The sequence below is a fragment of the Xenopus tropicalis genome, chromosome 5, assembly GCF_000004195.4.
Source record: "Xenopus tropicalis strain Nigerian chromosome 5, UCB_Xtro_10.0, whole genome shotgun sequence".
Lineage (NCBI taxonomy): Eukaryota > Metazoa > Chordata > Amphibia > Anura > Pipidae > Xenopus > Xenopus tropicalis.
The window spans coordinates 92,361,399-92,384,662 of NC_030681.2; the positions used below are offsets into that span (position 1 = coordinate 92,361,399).

The following is a 23,264-nucleotide window of genomic DNA, read 5'->3' on the forward strand; positions in this document are numbered from 1 at the left end:
AGAAAAATGAATATCTCCGCAGCCTTAAATTAGGGCCTTGTTTCTGAAAATGTATGCATTAGCAAAAAGGTTGTCTCGTTTGTTTTTTGTATTGTTGTTACCACATACCCAACAAAATCTAAATTAAATAATATGTAATTTCAAAAATTGCAGCGGTGTGCAGCCATTTTAGGAGCCTTGGCACTCATTCTTGGAAAACAATAATGTGTGAAATAGAAAACAATGATGGAATTAACTTCTCCTTGAAAACATGTAAAATAGAAAACAATGAGGGGATTAACTTCCCATTGAAGCTGGGTGAAACTGGAAACAATGAGGGGATTAATTTTCCATTGAAGCTCGTTGAACTTTTATCTCAAAATTGCTTAGTAAATGTGCCCCTAAATGCATGTTTAACATCATTAATGTTTTAAATCTTAAAATAAGCATGTTACTCGTAGTTTTATGAATCTGCCCTTTAGTCTGTAACATTCTCAACCAGCGCCTAAAAAGTGTATCTGGATATTTTCAAAACTATAAAAAGGTGCGTATCTGAGAACAATCTATTGGCATACTTACAGAAAGCTGTCCTGGCAGGACCTGAGGTGCATCTTTTAGAGCTCCAGGACTAGTTGGAGAAATGACAGATATTGAAGGCCGATCCATCTTTTGAGATTCAAAAGAACTGGAACCTAAAATCAAGTGATACAAAATTTATAAATACATGGCAAATGAAATAAAATATGCAAAGTTTAAAAAATATTCAACAACCCCTCATGCAAAATTAGAATAGTTTTTAACAACTCACATTACTCTGGACATGACCATTTGGTAAAGGACATCACGTTCTGACTGCGTGCAAATATTATGTATTTACTTTAGTGATGTTTAGGTCTTATCAAATGTATTTTAATTAAAATTAACTTTTCCTTTTGTACTTGTGTTTATGAAATATGTGTTGTTAATTCAGGAATTTTATAATGTGGACAGCCTTCCTGCACATGAATGTGCAACATTACGTAAGTACCTGGAAACATCTGAACTGTTTCAAGGCCAGCAGACTGTTAGAGTCAGATTAAACAGTGTAGGTTCTAGAAACTTTACAGAGAAGAATGATAAGGGAATTTCTGCACTATTTTGTTAAGCCAATTTTATTGATGACAGAGCCGAAGGTGGCCATACACATTCAGATTGTAGTCTTCTTCCAATAAACGTTCGGATGTAAATTTAAATTGTACATTTAAATGCAACAATCTAAAACTAACATTTAGATTAAAATTGTAGCATAAAGTACCAAAAATAACAAATTGTAGGATGTTGTGAACATAAAATAATTGGTATCCAAGGTTACTTAATTTGAAAAGTTTCTGTTCTTACCAGTACATTAATTGCAACAAGGTAAAAGAGTGGGCAGGGACTAAATAAAAAGCAGTACCCCTACTTTTACTTTTATTAACAACACATGTTCACTAAAAGAATACACTGTAAGCAAGTGAACCCACCCTAGCACTACTGTATAGTACAAAGCAGTTTTTGTTTTATAGGAACACTATGTACAGGACTCCAGCACAGATACAGCTATATGTTTATAACGCATACATAAAGCAAAATATAACACTATTTCATCTTAATAATTAATTTAAAAAATCATACTTTTCTATCATATGTACCATTGGATAATCCCAAATGGAAAAAAACAACCATTTTAAACACTAAAGGTTGCCCCTGGTTCAAACGATTTACTGTGCTCACATATAAACCAAGGGCACACATACATGTTACGTTATATCAGCCAATGAATGGACAGAGCTGGTCTTTTACTCCCACATATCTACCTGTTACGGTTAGAGCTGCATTATTTAATGTCAGGTGATCCCTGAGGGAGCACACAGACCATCACAAAATGATGTAAAAGATAAAAGATGTAAAAGGGCAATATATAAATATATATTACATTCTCTGTATTTATTATGAAGGTATAGTTTTCCTTTAAGTTTTAACAATTTAACTAATATGGTAAATATTCCCAAAAGGCATATTTAAAAAAAAAAACAAAAAAAACATGGACCTACTTTTATTTAAAAAATAAAAGCACCTACTAGATTCTAATGGTGGATGAGAGTTTTCTGGAATCCTTGGAATGTCTCTAGGGTTTAAAGCAAGAATAAAAAACAGACAGTAAATAAATTGCACTAAATGCATTAGTTATCTGAACAAGACAAAGTAAAAAAAAAAAAAAAGAAAAATATTATTATAATATATATGTAATCTCCTGAGATTGGCACAGGTAATGTAGAGGCTCAGAGCTGGACATCCTGTATTTCCTGTTAGAACATATAATGCTGAGCTCTGGATAAGGGCAAGGAGAAACTGATGGGTACGACAGAGGAAAAAGAAGGAGAAGAAAAGCATTAAGGAAAAAACTTTGATAAGATGAATTATAAGTGAATACAGAAGGGAAAAAAGACATGACAAAAAAAGAGAACATATACCAAGAGGAAAAGATGGAGAAGAAACCAAAAAAAAGATAGAGAGCAAAGGGAAGCGTTGAAAGACTGTGAAGAAAAGTATTTACTCCTTTTGTTAGCTCTAAATATTGTTTTATTTAGAAAACAATCTGTCTTAGGGTGAAGACACATGGAGCTACTAGTAGCAGCTCCTTTATCATGGCTACTAAAAATACCCTGCCATAGACAATACTAAGGGGCAGATTTACTAATCCACGAATTCGAATCCCGAATGGGAAATATTCGGATTGGAAAAGAAAATTTCTGAAGATCGCAAATATCCTGAAAATGCTTACAAAAAATCGTATTAGTCACGATAATATAGTATTGGCGATCCGAAAGTCACGGAATTTTCGTACCGAACCATTGTAAACAGCGGTAAAACCTTTCCGATTTTTCCGTGCAAGCGTAAGAAAAAGTCGTGCGGACGCATGAAAAATTCTGCGAAAATACGCTCGGAGCGTTCGTGCTTTTGTAAATGTGCCCCTATGAATTGTCTCTGCTAAAACACACATAGAGACAATTACTAGTAAATGATCAGCATTGTCTATTTTAATAGCAATGACAAGTAGTTGCTACTATTGTAGAAATCCAAAACATAGGAAAAAATTGGATTTCTACAATTTGTATTTTTTTGATTTCTACAATTGTATTTGGTTGCAGCACAGAGCAACTAAAGCTTTTTCACAAGTATTTTATACAAAGTTCACCAACAGTTTTTAATTTTTGAAGTAGCTGCTACTAGTAGCTCCATGTGTCTTCACCCTTAAGGTATACAGGTAACACCAGACACAATACTGCTGTCTCATATCAACACTACCCTGTTAAAAAGGGGAAGGAAATACATTATAGAAGACAGCACAGAGGACAAAAAATAAGAGAAAATGAGGAAGAATACCCAATGCTATCATAAGTAACTGATATGTACCTTGCCACTTAAACAGTGTAATAAATTGTAACTAACTGTTAACTAGGCTCTATATTTAGCTTATGGTGGAAGACTCTTAGTTGTAGTTGTCTAACCTTTTGTGATACTCACTGGTGTGTTGCAGTCACGTTTGTGAGAAATGTTGTATTTCAAACAATCAGCTTACCATCCCCTTATAGTTTGGAAAGTGAACAAATGAACTACTGGGGTGCCATTGGCCAACTGTTTTTTATTTTGGGTAACAAGCTCTAGTACCTGACAAGCAATACCTGAAACATGGAATGTAGAGGCAGGTAGGCCTGTCTATATGTTACCCATTATACAGATAAACAAATTCAATTATTTATTAATTAGAGGTAATACATGCATTATTTAATAAAATAATATAAGCACTCAGAACTATTTAGGTCACAAATTAGTGATTGTTGTCGTACAGTAAATAGATATCAGTACTGAATATCAATAAATGTAGTCATAAGTGTTTCTTACCCAATAGGCCTTGAAACTATGATTTCAACTTGTGCCTCTGACTTTGATTGTAAAATAATGTTGTAAACATCTTCATTTGTTGCTCCTGGCAAAGGTTTTCCATTCCATTCTAAGACTTCATCTCCTGCAAAATTCAATCAATCAAGAAATATATATGCACACTTGCTTTACCACCTAAGCACTGAGCCCATTTACAGAGTAAACTGAAATATAATTACATCAATACCTAGAAAGGTCAAATAAGGACAAAAATGACTATAAACACAGTTGCTATGTGGCAGATCAAAGCAGATTTGGTGTTGGCTGTGCATAGACATGCTCACTGTCCATGCATGCTAAAGAAAGAAACAATTTAGATTTTTTGGAACACACAGTATGAGAGGGAAAAAGAAGAGTTATGTTTGGAAACAGCAAAAAGTTAAAGGCCTATGTCCCCAGCAGTGGTAACAAACAGCTGAATGGCAAATAATGTACTACCTCGCAATCAGCTAGTTAGGCAATCTTCAGTTTGTGCTAATTTTGCAAACAAAAGCTGAAAGGGCAAAATGCTTTTCCATATAATTTTGTCTGATGTAGATATATTGTACCTGCTCTTAAATGGCCAACAACATCTGCGAGGCTCCCTTTCTTTACTTTGGTGATGAAGGCACCAAGGCGTCCTGTTTCTGACAATTTTCCCCCTACAACCTGATAAAAATGAAAAGAGAAAAATATAATGAAAAAGTAGCAATTGTGTGTTGCATTTATGAAATAATAATAACAACCTGACTGGGCTCAGTAACATAACTTCCAGGATATTTAGTTAAAGGTCCAGTTCATTTTCTTGCAGTATTCTTTTTTTTTACCAGGAAAAGCTACAGTATGCTATAAGATTCAGAAAATTGGTTATACACTAGGCCTAACTGGGTTATCAAATGTTTCTTTTATGCACTACTGACTTGGCCATTCATACTTCCATTCACATACACCTTTGTTCCTTAATCTGGAATGTAAGAAAGCAACATATTGAATGTCTTATGGTTGGCTAAAGTGAGGAGCCACCACAAATTTTAATCAGCTTACATTTTTTCTTGTTTGACTAGCAGTGTATTAATGCCAGTAGGACTACAGTTCTTCCAAGAGCTTTATACGCCCATTTGTTGTGCCATCAGCTCTTTAAAATTTTACATTAACCTCAAAATCATTACCACTTTTTGCCCTAACAGAAATGTGGCTTTCCAGCATGGCACTGCCATTAAAGTTATACTCCCTTATTGTGGCCTTTCTCTTTTTCTTACAGCCCTTGGACAACTGGACACGGTAGTCTTGCTGTCATTTCAGACATATTCCTATCGCTAAAGACTTTTCATTTATCACTTTTGAGGTGCTAAATCCAAGAATAAGATCCAAGTACAGCAACTAGTTCATTCCAACTACATTAAATATTCAGTTGTTTTCATCTGAATACAATCATTCAGGCTTTCTTCTTGTAAATTCAGCCCCCGGTGCCAAACCTAGGGTTGGGGAGCAGAAAGCAAGCGCTCCCCACACTTGGCTACTCCTCTGACAACTTGTCACGTACACGTGCACAGTTTTGTGCACACCATTTCACAATCTGGACTTCAGATGGGCCAAAACTAGGGGAAGGCAGGCAAAAGAGCTAAGTGCCCAGCGCCTTAACCCTCACCATTGCACCCCAGGCACATTCCTCTTCTGTCTATCCCTAGTTATGGCCCTGGCAACCTTTTATTATATTAAAAATACACTGAGGATTTGAGTTCTTATATTTGGTATATTATGTAAACAAAGTAATCACATCTAGGGTTTTTAAGCTAAGCACAAAATCACATTTTTTAAAACTTGTGTGTAATCCTAAATTCTTAACCTGCAATTCCAGTGTAAGGGAGGTGAAAAAGTCTGTCTAATAAAATCTAGAAAGGGTCATTTTTGAAATAGCAAATCCAAAGGGCATTGGGAACCTGTCCAGCTAAAAGAATAGAGTAATACAGTAGATCAGATCCGAAGCAGAGGAAACTACCTCATGCTCCGTAGAGACAGATGTTGCATATTTATTACTGCCTGTTTTTGTAAGTTTATGGAACTTGGTTTATATCCATTGCATACATTTCTCTACCATATTTCAGTAAAACTACAGTAAATGTCACCAAGCGACCATCAATTGGTTTGGAACTGACTTCAGTTTTTTTTAACAATATTAACAATGAGCACAGTACTGAATGCATATGCTGTTATATACATTATATATTTTTATATCATTTGATTTATGCATCTACAGATCATAGAAAACTAAACATGAACCAAATATTTGGTTCAGTGTTCTTTGCCAAGATATGAATAAAGTTTATAAAAACAGCAAACAAAGCTGAGACAGGGATTCCAACTAAATCCCTTGGACTTTTTCATCCCATGTATGTCTCTCTATTGAGATCATTGATGTTTTAGTCACCACCAAGTACATTTTAGCAAAAGAACATGGGCCTTGGCAGAATTTTAATGAAAAAATCTGAAAAAGAGATGCTTGGACAGGAGTTTGAGCAAAACCCAAATAAAAACATGATAATCAAGTTACAGTCACATTTAGTATCAATATTTAAAAAAAATATACATATTTATTTACACAAATACATATATATCTATATTTTGTGTACTAGAAAATCTAAGCTTTCTCATTACAATGATACATATCATGCTTACTTTCAAACCCAGAAGTGATCCAGATTCTTTTGGCATACTTGTTCTTTTATTTAGAATTACGCGACCAATTAAACGATCCCCCTCCTTAGATGGCTGCCAGGTTACTGGATGCTGGGCAAGGACATCAAAGACAAAAAATATGCACTTGGTGATTGATGCTTTGTTCAACAACATATTTATTGGTTGTTGCATTTGATCAAGATATAGTACAGAGATTGTATTATGCCATGGTTTACAAGCTACAGTATCTTGCCTTATTTACAGAGCAGCAAACACACCAAGTAATACACTTACTTATAAAAGGCAAAACTGCACTACAGCTGTAACCCATGGCAACCAATATAATTTTTGCTTTCAATGATCTTCCTACAGCTGTCTGATTTTTAATTTGTTGCAGATTTACTCAGTGCTATTAAATAAGCCTGGCTGTCATCACACAAAGGGACAGATTCAATTCAGTAAGTAAAAAGGTTTATTACATGAAAACTGATGGACGAGATTTAATTTGAGAACAACATATCTCATGGGTTTTCACGTGAAAACCCAAGTAAAGTCTACGGGAAAAACTAGAACTGAATTGGAAGAACAGTTTTTTTTCCCTCAAATTGAATCTCATCCATAAGTTTCCACGTAATATACCATAAAATAACTTTTTCCTTACAGAATTGAATCTGGCCCAAAGTCTGATTGTTATATTGACATTCTTACAATGGAATCTAACAATGTATTCAGTTAAGCCGCATATAAACATATATAAAAGCACCTAGGACATTTAAAGTATTTAATCGTTTGTTTATTCTAAACTTTACAAATTTGCTTATCTAAGTCTTACTTTATTTTATCCTGTACGACAGTTGCTTGCAAACTACTACAACTTGCAGTCATTACTTAGTTTTGACCTCGCCAAATGAGCAGATCTTTCCCCCAGTATGCCCACATAAGGTGGGCAATATCACGCTTATCCGATCATTTGGCTATCCCAACTATCGAATTACAATGATGGGAACAGGAACCTTGGGCCCACTGATGCAGTCCTTGTTCCGACTGGAAGATCAAACCTGCCCAATTTTTAGCCAGATATCAGTCATGTAGGCCCCCTATACATGGGCAGTTTATTTGCCTGAAGGACCCAAATCTGCATCTTTAAACTGCCAGTGTATGGCCACCATACACGTGCAGCAGCAGCGGACAAAATGCTCTTTCTGCAGAAAGACTATTTTGTTTTCTGCTGCCCTCACATACAGGTATCAAGTATGCAGATTGTGGGTTAGACCGAGCGCTGGCACAATAGTGTGTTTCTAGCAGCTGGTCAACACTACAGCGTGGGTTAGACCGAGCGCTGGCGATTGTGTTTTGTGTACAAATTGTAGCCAAATTTTGCTTCTAGCTGCTATGTAGCCTTTAAACCAATGAATCACTTTCATGTGTGTGCTAATGAGCTGGGGCTTAAAAGCTCCCTGCTTTTCCACTAGAGCCTTTTTGAGCTAAAGGTAGGTGCAATAGGTCTTAATACTCAGTCACATTGTTTTCTGGGGGACTTTATTTTAATTGCATCACAGACTCAAAGTCATTAGACAGTGTAGGACTCACGTACAATGAGGGGCCTTGACGTGGCACGTGAGCTTACATATTTTGGCCAAAGTGTGGTACTAACACCTCATTTTTTGTAAAAATTATTTTTAAAGGCAAACTAAGCGCTGGCAAACTTTCTTTCTCTTTGTGTATAATTAATGGCTTTTTTATCGTTTATAGCAGCTCGTCAACTCCAGATTGTGGGTTAGACCGAGCGCTGGCGATTTCTTTCTGTGTTATGCATATAAAGATACATTTATTTCTTATATGTTTTATATGTTCCATTTTCTTTATTATGTGTAGATGCATATGCTTAATTCTGCTAAGGATTTAAATAATAGAATATTGAGGGATTTCCCTCTAAGATCTATTTCATATAAGGAACAATGAGCCTCAAGGGAAAACAGTGTGCCATAAAACACCAGTAGGCTACTATTTTAGTATCCCACACAGCTGATGTAAGCAGTGTTGGAATAAGATTAATGGGACCTGCAGCAGCAGCAGATTATAGATCGCTGATTGTCAGTACTGTTCTCATTTTTGCATTGGCCAAGACTATGCACACTGTTGACTAAAAACAGATGTAAGAGGGAATAAACAAGGTAAGAGACAGAAAAACTCAGCTATAATGTCATGTTGTATTTAAAAATTATTCTCTAAAATGGTATAGAAGGATAACACACAAAGAAATGGATCATTGTAGAGACTCTAGCAGAATAAAGTAATTGACAAAATAAAGCTTACCCATTAGTGCAGGTACTTGAACACACATATACAGTATATATGTGGATCAGGGACAAATCATAATGAGAAATAGAAGGCGCTTTTACGTTGTATAAGAGCCAACAGAAAATTATGAGAAAGGCTATTCCTGCTCTTTAATAACTTTATTTCTGTATGTATACATTAATATACCTACATAATGTATGTCTTTTGCTTTTATTGCCTTTGGTCAACTGAGAAATAGAAGGCGCTTTTACGTTGTATAAGAGCCAACAGAAAATTATGAGAAAGGCTATTCCTGCTCTTTAATAACTTTATTTCTGTATGTATACATTAATATACCTACATAATGTATGTCTTTTGCTTTTATTGCCTTTGGTCAACAGAAAGCTTATCACTATACTGGTGAGTAACTCTAAACTAACTTTTTCTTGGTATTTTTAAAGCTAATTTCAAGGATATTTTAGGAGCCAATAGAGATTTCTGGGAGAGGTTTTGAAGTGCAATATTTTTAAATATCTGTATTAGTCATGTGAATAATTTTGATCTACCACATAGTGGTATCTTATAACAAACTAATACATGAAAGACATACCCCCCCCCCTTATGTTTCCCAGTAACAGTAACAGCTCAGCAAGCCTGGCCAATGACTCTCTAGATGTTTAATTGTAATACATTAAGCAATGCCATTTCTCAGCAGTGACACCTTCAGCTACTACTGAGAACACTTCCTGAATAAAAACCAACCCAGCAAGTAAATTAAAGTGCTCCTTTTAGGGAGAAAGTAATGCAGCACTGCCATTTTTACTTACCTTTCCCATGTGCCCCTAGTGCAGACTCACATATGAACAGCTGAGAAAAATCTAATAATTTTACTCTACTGAGAATGTGAGAATCTAACTTTCTAGAGGGACACAGTGTTCCCCCCAGAAAAAAAACAGGTGGGGAAAATATGGGAAAGGAAGAGGGGAAAAATAAATACAAACCGGATTCCAAAAAAGTTAAGACACTAAACAAATTGTGAATAAAAACTGAATGCAATGATGTGGAGGTGCCAACTTCTAATATTTTATTCAGAATAGAACATAAATCACGGAACAAAAGTTTAAACTGAGAAAATGTACCATTTTAAGGGAAAAATATGTTGATTCAGAATTTCATGGTGTCAACAAATCCCAAAAAAGTTGGGACAAGTAGAAATAAGAGGCTGGAAAAAGTAAATTTGAGCATAACGAAGAGCTGGAAGACCAAATAACACTAATTAGGTCAATTGGCAACATGATTGGGTATAAAAAGAGCTTCTCAGAGTTGCAGTGTCTCTCAGAAGCCAAGATAGGTAGAGGATCACCAATTCCCACAATGTTGCGCAGGAAGATAGTGGAGCAATATCAGAAAGGTGTTACCCAGCGAAAAATTGCAAAGATTTTGCATCTATCATCATCAACTGTGCATAACATCATCCGAAGATTCAGAAAATCTGGAACAATCTCTGTGCGTAAGGGTCAAGGCCGTAAAACCATACTGGATGCCCGTGATCTCCGGGCCCTTAAACGACACTGCACCACAAACAGGAATGCTACTGTAAAGGAAATCACAGAATGGGCTCAGGAATACTTCCAGAAACCATTGTCAGTGAACACAATCCACTGTGCCATCCGCCGTTGCCAGCTGAAACTCTACAGTGCAAAGAAGAAGCCATTTCTAAGCAAGATCCACAAGCTCAGGCGTTTTCACCGGGCCAGGGATCATTTAAAATGGAGTGTGGCAAAATGGAAGACTGTTCTGTGGTCAGACGAGTCACGATTCGAAGTCTTTTTGGAAATCTGGGACGCCATGTCATCCGGACCAAAGAGGACAAGGACAACCCAAGTTGTAATCAACGCTCAGTTCAGAAGCCTGCATCTCTGATGGTATGGGGTTGCATGAGTGCGTGTGGCATGGGCAGCTTGCATGTCTGGAAAGGCAGCATCAATGCAGAAAAATATATTCAGGTTCTAGAACAACATATGCTCCCATCCAGACGTCATCTCTTTCAGGGAAGACCCTGCATTTTTCAACAAGATAATGCCAGACCACATTCTGCATCAATCACAACATCATGGCTGCGTAGGAGAAGGATCCGGGTACTGAAATGGCCAGTCTGCAGTCCAGATCTTTCACCTATAGAGAACATTTGGCGCATCATAAAGAGGAAGGTGCGATAAAGAAGGCCCAAGGCGATTGAACAGTTAGAGGCCTGTATTAGACAAGAATGGGAGAGCATTCCTATTCCTAAACTTGAGAAACTGGTCTCCTCTGTCCCCAGACGTCTGTTGAGTGTTGTAAGAAGAAGGGGAGATGCCACACAGTGGTGAAAATGGCCTTGTCCCAACTTTTTTGGGATTTGTTGACACCATGAAATTCTGAATCAACATATTTTTCCCTAAAAATGGTACATTTTCTCAGTTTAAACTTTTGTTCCGTGATTTATGTTCTATTCTGAATAAAATATTAGAAGTTGGCACCTCCACATCATTGCATTCAGTTTTTATTCACAATTTGTTTAGTGTCCCAACTTTTTTGGAATCTGGTTTGTAAATATGTGCTCTAAAATTATAATTATAATTAATTAAAAATTATAATTTTTACAAATGCTTATAGGAATGTGCTCTTCAGCAAAACAGCTCAAAGTTCTACTGGCTTTCTATAAAAATTTCTCTTTTGTGTAGGGTGTGTGTGGGGTAAAACAGGTGAGCAATGTGCCTGACTAGAACAGCCTGGGGGGAACACAGGGGATGCCTTGGAAAGGCAAGTAAGATGGCGGTGTAGGGGTGACTAACTTATCTCTTGTGATGTATTAATTGAAAACATTATGTTCTGTGATGGCCAAATACCCCTTTAATCTTATGTAAACAACAGAATGGGCTAAATTTAAGATAACAATACATATGTGTTGTACTGTTGAAAAACATTACATTTTCAGAAATTGATATTACTCACTAGAGTCAGCTATACAATGTTAAAGCAACAAAATATTCACATGAGCATTACTGTTTTTGCCTTACCGACCCTAGGGGTGAAGTTTCTCTGCTATGCCATGTAGCAGGATCCAACCAAAAACAGTCCAAATCACCTGCAAGAACAGAATAAGATAAAAACAACTAATATATGGAGATTGTGTCAAAACTTTTAGCCTTTAATTATGGTTTTACTCCTTTTATACTCCTGTTATAAAAATACATATGTCTATCCAGTAGGACTCCCTGCATCTACAGAGAACATAAGCAGTGCATGAGAAGCTGACTACCTTAATTATTACATTTACAATAAGGAAAAATTCTACTACCCTCCTTTAAAAAAGACCTCACTTGTCTCCCTGTAGGATAATGCATTTTGTAAGTTCATTTATGCAAGATATGTGCAATCGGCTCCTTTACATGGAAGGTAATAGAGCATCAAGTGAAGCTCCATAGCTCAGGTTAACCTATAAGCATTCTGCGGAGTAAGCAGCTTCTGGGGTGATCCTGTAACCCCCCGGAGGTTACCATAGGGCAGCTAGTCAAAACATCCACTAGGTCTGTGGACATAAATGCCACCCTTATAAAGTATTTATACTTAATACTTATGCACCTCGGGAAGATTGGTTGGGCAAAACATGCAGTACTTGAACAGTAAGTCATTAGTTACTTCTTGTGTAAAACTGACTACATATTCACAACCTATATGACTTTACAGTACAAAGGCAACAGTAAGAAATAACTCACATTCAACAAAGTATTACTCTATGACTACATGATAACTAATCATGCATTGATTTGCCTTAATTTGAAAGAATATCAATGGATTTTCTCCTAATCTCTGTGCTCAGCAGGACTCGGTACCTTAAAGGACATGTGAACCCCACACACAAAAATTTAATCAGTGAACAGCCTCTTTTAAATCTTTCAATACCTGCCACACTGGTTGTCCAGAGGTTAATAGTAAGGCTGCAACATCTCCTTAATCACTTAGATTTCCTTCTCCTCCTGTAACCCACTCAGCCCCCTCCCTCAGGAATTTGCTTTGGCTGTTGGCTTGTGGGCATGCTCAGTTGTTCTTAAATCAGATTACTAAACACGCCCCCCAGTCTAGCAGCCAGTGAAGAGATGGCATTGCTGGTTCCCATAGAAACTCAGCTCTAGCTGTCTGCTTCAATTTTTTTCTCCCGAGCTCAGCTTTACCATTACAGTGCTCAAACAAAGCAGAACTTTTATCAGAGACAGTTCTGCCTGTGTGAGCCTGTATTCTTGATGAAATGTATGCTGAATAAGGGTCTGTGTGTGGATATGCTGTTTGCAGATTTAAATGTAACTGATTATGTATCAGAGGAAAAATGGCCACCGGGTGAAAGCTGCTATTTGCTTTTGGAAAATGTGATGGTGCTGGAAAACGGAGGGGATATATGCAGTATAAATGATGCCATTTGGGTGAGGAGACATGCCCAACTGATATACATTATAGGCAAATGTAGGCTTTACATGTCCTTTAATAGCCCAATACCTCTAAATATGTAAACAGCCGAAGGGCACTAACCAGTTTCCAGTAAGGCTAGTACCACATGGGGCTGATTCTTGGCCTGCAGAAAAACACAGGCTAAGAATCAGCCCCTACGCTGGCACCAGCCTGCTACCTTGTCTGCATCTGGAAGCACTGTCTGTGCCTGGATGCAGGCAGATGCGGCAGATATTGGCTGTGAAATGCACTCTTGCACTTGGTTTTTGCTGATAACAACTAATTCTATTTCCATAGCGGCAGACTTCAAAGGAGTTTTTTTTTCTGGACATGCTGTTCTTACAAGGAAAACAATCCATACTTTCTGCATTTACAGTGATATGCATGTGCTGCTCATGTCATTGACATGGAACTTAGACAATCACTAGCTACAGGGATATGTTGCAATACATAACTAGTAATCCTGTTGGGTTGCTGTACCTGCAGTTTGGTATAGCAGCCCTATGGCAAATGCTTGAGAATGCATGTTAGTTTAGAGTGTTATTTAATCATTAATTTATAAATCTGCTTTACAGCATTCAAAGTAGTCACACTTGTACAATCTCCATTCTTTTGTTTCTCTTAGGAACATAACAAGAACCTTTTAAAATGCTAAAATGACCCCAAAGTATAGTTTACATTTTACTGTTTTGTACATTACACAGGTGCTTCCCCCAGAAGCATGCAACACCAACAGCACCCAGCAGCCCAGGTGGGAGATTTCATGAGTTTATATCATGTTGGATTGGAATGCTGTGCAAGAAATGGAAGCCTATGCTTTTAGCACCCAGCAACACATGAAAATCAAAACATATACCTCCCAACATTTTGAAAATGGAAAGAGGGACAAGAAATGCTGTGTGTAGCGTGGCCACGCCCATTTTGTGACCATGCCCCCTAAATACCACTCCCATTTGACTAAATTTGGCAGGTTATTTAAAAGTTTGAACACATTTCTGGGGGTTTTGGGGTCTTGTTTTATGTGTTATTATAGTTTTGTTAAAAAAGCTGAAATTGCCCTTTAAAGAGCAAGGCAAGCAGATTAAAATCCTTTATTGTGCACTTATACAGACCCCAGACAGAGTAGGACGCTAAATCAAAACCAGCAAAATATGTACCGTTTGTTGTAAAATCGCTTTTATGCATCCTCACTCGCTCTGCTGGTACGCGCCGCCATCTTTCATTCCCCCTGCTTCTGGCTTCACGACGAGTGTCAAAATGCGCATGCTCCAGCATCGCATCCACCCACTGACCCCGTGATTATGACCCGTGACCCTTCATGCTGTGTGCAGGAGCGCATACTGCGCATGCTTCGTTTCAGACACTGTCCAGGACAGCGATGCTTGGGAGGAGGCTGGGAGAGCAGTGCCATACAAAGAAGTGGAGGTACATGGTTGATTTTAAAGTAGATATTTCCTTACAGGGGACTTAAATTAGAACATTGCAGTGTTAGAATGCACAGGATGTAAACTAAGTTTTGCTAAGTTGTGCAATGGTAATCGACTTTACTTGCTCTTTAAGCAGAAAGTCTCAGTTCCCCCAAAAGACCTGTTTAGCTTATTAGTTACATTTATATCTAAGTGCAGGTGTGGCTTGTTAACTTTCTGGGCTCTCTGCCAAAGCCCACTTATTTAATTAAATGTGAGAAACAATGTTTCTAAGTGCAGGTGATGCACATTAAGATTTCTGGGCTCTCGGCCAAAAGCTACTTTTCAATTAAATTTTTAGCATTCAGTGCAGGATATCAAAGGGAAATGAAATCAATTGAGGTGCGCTACACGGTGGAAAAAACGGCTTACTGTAGCCCCAGTTGCACGCTGGACTCTCTGCCCGGGTAAAACAGTATCAATGATGAAAAACCTTCAGAAAGGGACTGGGGGTTGAGCTGTCAAAAGAGGGACTGTCCTGCAAAAATCAGTACAGTTAAGAGCTATGAAAACAACCTATGGGCATTTATGCTTGAAGAAGTTGAAAAGCAAACCGAATGCATTATAATCAGTCCCTTATAATCAGTATATCAAATCAAATATATGTGATTTTCATTTTTTGAAATTACTGGTCCTTAAAAATCTATATCTTAAATAAACATTAGACTGGGGTTATCATTGTAAGGTGACATCTTTAATGGTTAACTGAATGAGAAAAGGCCACACATTTTCAGGGCATCATGGTTTCATGCTGTTACAATGTACTCTTAGGTTTTCATATGACTGTTTCAGTTATCACAATGCTTCAAATATAAATCCTATTCCTATTGGATTGTCATTGCAGTGGCCCCTGATCTTTACTAGCACAGTCGTCTGTCTGGTTCATGCCGATGTTGCTGTGAATAGCAGTCATTACATCATTTGCACTTTGTTCACTTATTGATTACTATGCTGTGACTGGAAGATATTTGTCTTTTACATACTAAGCCAAATTCCAGGTTTATCATGTGAAAACTTATGGGCAAGATTCAATTTGAGGAGAAAAAAATTTCTAGTTCTAGTTCTAGTTTTTTTCCCCATAGACTTCTGGAATAGAATTAGGAGATAAGCTTCTCTCGTAGAACTGGATCTGGACCATTATTTCCTATTTTTTGAAAAAGAGTGCTTGTGGGTCATGTATTTTATAATTAATTATTGCTTATGTATTTAGGTAAGCAATAACTCGTGCTTTGTAACACAGGTATGGGATCCCTTATCTGGAAACCCGTTTTCCAGAAAGTTTCAAATTACGGAAAGGCCCTCTCGCATAGACTCCATTATAAGCAAACAATTCTATTTTTTAAAAATGATTTCCTTTTTCTCTATAATAATAAAACAGTACCTTGTACTTAATTCAAACTAAGATGTAATTAATCCTTATTGAAGACAAAACAAGCTTATTGGATTTATTCAATATTTAAATGATTTTTAGCAGACTTAAGTTATTGAGATCCAAATTACAGAAAGCTCACATGTATGTATTGTTGCCAGGCATGCCAGTTTATCATGAAGGAATTCAGATGTCCAGTGCCAAAAAGGAGAATATTTACATTTCATTAATCGATAGTTAACACACCACATCAAGAATAGAAAAGGACAGAGAAGCACAGAAGGCACTTTACCATTCCTATTACATCCTTTTTTCAAAAACGAAAATGAATTTTATAATGGTGTTCTTATTTTAAATAGTACAAAAGTGCTATTATGAACACAGAAAAATCCATTCCCTGCATTTTTGCATTTACGCTTATATGTGGGATGTGCAATATTGATCATCATAGGAAGGGCATTCTAGAAAGTTTGAAGTCAAAACCTTTGTTATCAAAAAGTGTTTTCCTACTTCTTTTTAAACATATGTTAAAGGCCTCATCCAAGATAAGCAATATGGTATCTGGTATGTATCTAACATTCTGGTAGTAACTAACATTCACATTTAAAATATGTACCTTAAAAGAAATGTGTTCTGTACACAATATACTAATGTGTATAACATATCTCTTACTTATAATAACATGTTGTTGCTACCTAGACTCAACTGCCTGAAAATAGATATTACACTGGATAATTAATCAGAAGGATACCAAGTAAGACATAATTGGACGGCAACAGCATGAATAAAACCACCACCACCGAAGACAGAGAAATACATAACAGCACTGAAACATTCTCTCTGGCTTATAAATACGGATCTGGCCATCAGTTAATGGATTTCTTTTTGTTATGTAACATCCTATAGAAAGATTGCAATGTATAATGGTTGGACTTCCCGAGCCCATATAAATTAGGGGTTCTGTGGCTTTATAATGTACACTGTACTAGATACATTATAGTAGGCAATGTTGGTAATTTTAGAGGGGTAGCTAAATTCTGTTTCACTAACTAACTTGATCGTTGAGCCTAGGAAATGAGAAAATAAATAGAAAACTGCTTCCCAAATTCATTCTAATAAACTGCTCAGATGATTTACAGTATTGAGCACGGGTTTATGAATGATTTAGCATTCACAAATATCCAGCAACTTTGGCAGGCTTTGAATATTAAAGCATATTTTAATCTAACCTGACCGTATATCCTTGAAAACATAAAATGCTCTAACTTTCATATAACACAGACCAGAGGTTTTTTTAGAATCCATTCACAATGACATCACATGAGATTTACTATGGAAAAAATGCTCTAATCACAGACTTCTAGCAAAGCGAAACAGTAGCCACACTACCACTCAATAGCTTGAACATTATTTGCAGCACAGAAAGGACACTTATTGCTATACAAAAGGCTTTTAAAATGTACTAACCACAGCACGACTGAGAGGAGACAGGGCACTCCAACTGTCTTCTGCCAAAGAGAGCCGCTAAAAATAACCCAGACAAAACTGCATGAATTTTATTCCAGTAAAATCAGCACATGCTATGTAATAACTTAAGAGAAATATTGTATTAAATTATTTAGTACAGAACAGATTTATTTATAACTCAAGGCTAAAAGAAATACTATACTCTTTTAAGACAGGTCCATTTGAAATATAATTGACTACATTACTTTAAGTCTCCAATAAAAGTGAGCACTACTAGATTGTCTAGCTGCCTACCCTGATCAAGGTGCAGTGATCACTTGGTTTTACCTGACCCTGAGTGCAGCGTCTGCAGAAGAAACTGGAAGAGTCCAGAGAACATAGCAAGAGAAAGTGATGGCTCATAAACGGCTCTTCTCTGAAGTACGTAGCTGGTGATCAGATTGCGCATGTAGCAAAGCAACAGAGCAATAAAATAATCCAGTTTCTTTTTCAGAACTCCGTTCAGGAACACCATCAGGAACTGTTTTCTTTGAAGCATGAGCCAAAATATTCTGCAGTATTCCCACAGCAGAGAGGCTAAAGCAGCCCTATATGCTCCTGTCATTGAAACAAATCTCTGCAGCGGATTGTCCTCATTGATTAACACATGAATCAATAGGTACTCAGTGCAGTGCTAACTAGGTCTCAGTTTCCCAAGATACAGGCCTGATGAGTTTAGAATTAACTGTGCAATGAAGAGGGATGCAAATGCTAGCCATTTGTACAGAATGCAACAAAATAAATGTGGCACCTCATAAAGCTGACAAGGTAAAAAGTAAGTATGCACTCAGGAATAATGTAAATCAATAGCGTAGATGCAGCTATTAGTCCTTCCTTTCCTGCATAAATTGCTTTTATAGGACTATATGTACCTTCGACTAGGCAAATCAAAATTTCATGTGCAATGAAAATAGCATTCAGCAGCACAGATTCCTACACACCAAACTGGATTAGAAGGGTTAAAAGAGGGCTGGGTGATTAAAAGGCCAAACTGCTGGCTGTCCATCTAATGGCACCCAGCTGCAGGTTTTTTTTATTATAAGCTCTTTAAAATCTTTTTTATATCAACAAGATACTGAAAAGGATGAAAATTGGCGGTTGTTCAATAAAAGTAAACACACTGAACTTTGTCTGTTTATGAAATGGGGTATGATAGATGATGTAGCCACATTAGTACATTTAGCACTCTTTGAGGCTCTGGGAGGAATTAAAAAAAGTGTGGCTAGCCCAACAGGGTTAAAGTACCCCAAAACCATAAACGTGCCACCCAAAATAAAAGTTTCATGCCAAAGTTTACAAAAAATCCAGTATTCAAGAAACTGGAGTGAGACCTTTAGGAATTTTACTTTCTTGTCACAGGTATGAGATCTATTATCTAGTATCTGTGGATTTCCACATGAGGGGCTTTCAATAGCTTGGATCACCATACCTCACAATATGTCTACTAAAAAACATTTAAGCATTAAATAAATTTTGGACACCCTTGGCATAGCTTATTTGGTGATTAGGAGGTGGGGTTGGTTAAGGGTTATCACTATGACAAAACATAAAAGAGAAATCAAAACTAACAAGGAATTGTTACTTAGCCATTATGAGAGTCCAATTACAAAAAATACTTTTAGTGTGCTACTTTCTGGTAATGTTAGTGCAGGGATCTAACCTAGGTTTTTCCTGCCCAAGATGGCTGTTGGTTACTGTATAGCCCAGAGAAGTCATAAGTGTGCTGCTCCCAGTTAGGGCTGGGAATAAGGACTCCGCCCAGGGAAACAGGGAGAAAGGAGGAAGCAGGATCATGAGAAGGAGAAAGCTCTGTGTGAGAGTTCTGTATTGGAAAGGCACCTCTTCCAGAGAAAGGGAAAAGAGCACATGTGGTATTAACCCCTATGGAGGAGTTAAGATACTGTGATATTTGTTTATTCTTCTGTCAGTACACAATAGGGTCATATTTATTAACATTGGATACATACATAACCAATGATGTTACCCATAGCAACCAATCAGCAATTACATTTGAACTGTCACCTACAAGTGACAAGCAAAGATCTGATTGGCTGCTATGGGCAACATCACCGGTAAAGTTTGTCTCAAATGTCAATAAATACACCCCAAAACTGTTCCACAAAACTGGTAGAATTTAATTGTATACTTATGTTCTTAGTAATGACAATTGTAAAGCAAAAATCTAACTTGTGTGGCGGTATCGGTGTCATATTTGGTTCTCCTATAATAAGTGACAGCTTGGGTGTGCTGTTACCTAACGCCATTACAAACACTACTGTGCAGATACAGTAAGCACCAGGCTCACAGTAGCATACATGCTTGCTTACATCTACAGTGTCTTTCTAAACTCCCTGAACTTAAACAACAAACACAAGGGGTCATTTATAAACATTAGAATAGGGTCTAAATGCACAAAACAGACTCACATCTTTCTCAGTTTGCACCCTTCCCTGCCCTTATGCCCACAGATATATCAAGTGCAAGGAAGTTATGTCAATTTAAGCAATGCTGACTGTGTTTGGCAGTGCTTGATTCATAAAAGAGATGTACATAGGCACCCCTACCCCTCCCTTAACTTGGGCAACATTCAGAAGCCGTGATTAGGGAGTGTCCACAGGCAGAGGGTGCAAAGGAGTCCAGTAGCCCAATGACCCGTAGTAAAACGTAGGGAAGCAGGGGCATGACAGACACGTTGGACAGACTTAGCCACTCCCAGTTGCAGGTGATTGGTTAGTTCGTAAGGGGTATAAAATGCTGGTAACTGTTCCCGCTTCTCACTCCATTTTAGTCAGCAGAGTAAAACGCCCACCCTCCCTCCCTATAGAGGTGGAGGTAGCGGAGTGTCGTTGGCGGGGTGATTAAGTTGGGGGAAAGCAATGGTTGGGTTAGGAGGGGAGTTTTATAGTTAAGTGGGGCTGGCATGCTTGGAACCTCAGGGGTAAGAAAGTGGATTAGGAGGTGAGTTTTGTTGGGTAGTTGGTTCCGGGCCAGAAGGGCAGCTGGCAGCGCCAGTTGCGCTGCGCAGTTATTGGATTGTTACAGTGTTTGGCTATTTAAAAGTTGATTTGTTTGTTATACAAACATTTGTGTTATGTTTGAGATGTTGTTTCACATTTGTTATTTATGTTATGTTTTAAATTAAAACTTCACTTGTTGTTAATAAATTTTCTGCGGCCATTTTTATCCCAAGAATTGGTGTCTGTGTGTTTATTGGGGATGGTAAGTAAAGAGGTAAAAGGGGGTTGTTGGTTGGGAGAAGGGCGGGTCAAGTTCCAACGTTACTCATGTCATGTCTTTACTGTTTGCCTGATGACATATGGCAAGGCAAGGGCTGTCTTGAGCTCACCTGTGCTGTGCTCTGCACCTCATGCCAGATTTTTAAAAAAATGGCCATTATCCCTTATTGTTGTAGCTATGTTTGCTACATGTAAATATGCAGGATTAGCCACGATGTTTACAGTGCATGTACTGTGCATATTGAAATAATATCTAGCATTATGGTAAAAATGTCAGTGTTGTGCAGTTTTCAGAGCTTCCTCTCCATTCTACACAAGTGTCATTATACTGAATTGATTTCCCATATGTTAGAGAAAATGTACACTCACAGGTTATCTTGGTCAAAAAAAGATTAACCAGCCTTTTCTCAAGGTGACAAATTAGGAAACACTGGGTTAACAGGCAAAAGTTGTGTTTGCATTAAATTAATCTTTTTGACAAAGATAAAACCTGCGTGTGCAGAATTCCTTCACTATATGGGCATATGTAAGTATGTGGACTGGACCCAGGTACAGTGCTTTTCATCACACGAGTACAAGCCTCAGAGCCAGGCCTAGTAGTATGGACACCCAACGCACCCAGCCCAATCCTCCACACAACATGGTCGGCACACATGTGGGCCCCTCAAACCTGTCAGTTCCACCATTTAAGTCAAATGTATTAACCTTCCTCAGATACACACAGAACTGAGGCCACAGCAAAAAACCAAAATTTGTCCAGAATTCTGCCTTTTCAGCAGGATTCGGATTTGGCTAAATCCAAGTGCCTGGCCAAACAAATTCAGATCCTTAAAAATCACATCACTTTTCATCACAAGTTGAACATTTTCAGCTGAATCCCTGGAATAATGCAGCTAAAATCTGAGCCCAAACACTATTTTTGTAGTCAGATTATGACATATCGCAATGGGACAACTATACATTTAAAGAGAAAACTTGTACTTACCATAAGACAACATATTGTACAAAATAATTTATGGTACCACTGAGATTCTTAATAAGATGGTAGCAGTATTAGAGATGACGTACAGGTTTTATACATATTTTAAATACACAAAAGCCATATTCTGTATATTATAGGGCTGAATGCAGAAAGCAAAAAACAGCCCCACTGCACACTGAGTTAGAACAGTCACAGGCCTCTGCGCTCTATTTAGGGGTCAGAGACTTAAGCTTATCCCTTAGCATAGAATGCTGGGTGGGGGAAGGAATACATAGGCATCACCTCCTCCCATCCCATAATGTGCATGTCATTCAGATGCTAAGTTAGGGAGTAGCAGAAGGTGCAAGCTGAAATAGGGACCTGTCCTTGCTGCCTTTCCTTGCCTATGGCAGGGCTTGCCTGCACCTTTCCCAGCAAGCAAGTGCTTGTTAAATAAGCACTAAGGAGTGTGTTTTTGCTCCCCTTAGGGGGACATTTATTAATCCATGAACGCTCCAAGTGTATCTTGCAGGATTCCAACTCGTGATTTCATGAATGAAGCCCTTAGTGTTTTAGGACTTGCATCTATAAATCAATTATCCTTATAAAGAGTGCTTAGTGGTGTCATCAGTCATAATCGATGCTTACAGATATAATTCCATCACATGACTTTATTGAAATTTCTACAATGCACCCCAGTACATTAGAATTCACTTTGCAATTTAAGAGTATAAATAAATAAACTTAAATAGTGCATCAATTTTGAAGTGATGGTACGAGTAGAAATTTAAACTGCAATAGAAGTCTGCATATGTGACGGTCAGTGCTTGGCACTTGCATTTTTTTTTCTATATGCTAGCAGTCAAAACAACTGCATTTGCACATCAAATTCTAATGTACCCACTGCCTATTAGTACAATCTAATTAAAAGGGAAGAGTTATTCTGTTATAATGTATAGATCCTTGAGGAGAATCGATTGCTAAATCTGAATTCTTTTATTATCCCATACAACACAAGTTTGGGGCACCTTAACCCATTAGTTAATTGATTCCATTATATTCCTCCTGCTTGTAATCATGAACGTTCAGAATTGTGTTTCGTTGCATTAGCACTTTATTGCGTTTGTTTAAAGTTATACTGTCAAGATTTTTATGGTATACTTTTTATTTCTAAATTACACTGTTTACATAGCAAATAATTCACTCTACCATTTAAAATGTTATTCTTCAACCAACAAATACATTTTTAGCTGTAATATTGGTGTGTAGGCAGCCATCTCAGTGCATTGTGCCTGAGTCTGAGCTTTCAGAAGAAGCCAGCCCTACACATTAGAACTGCTTTCAGATAACCTATTGTATCTCTC

The 23,264-nt window shown here is 37.5% G+C and overlaps 1 protein-coding gene across 18 annotated transcripts in view; it reads right to left on the bottom strand.

Moving 5' to 3' along the window:
* Nucleotides 1-23,264, bottom strand: part of rims1 (regulating synaptic membrane exocytosis 1) — a 198,829-nt gene that overhangs the window by 94,757 nt on the left and 80,808 nt on the right. For 13 of the 18 annotated variants that reach the window (XM_031901441.1, XM_031901440.1, XM_031901439.1 and 10 more), the window contains 7 exons: nt 17,665-17,721; nt 11,937-12,004; nt 6,598-6,708; nt 4,491-4,590; nt 3,904-4,027; nt 2,079-2,125; nt 559-671 (listed from right to left, as the gene is read on the bottom strand). In XM_031901441.1, coding sequence (XP_031757301.1) covers nt 559-671; nt 2,079-2,125; nt 3,904-4,027; nt 4,491-4,590; nt 6,598-6,708; nt 11,937-12,004; nt 17,665-17,721 — 620 coding nt within the window. 18 annotated transcript variants of the gene reach the window in all.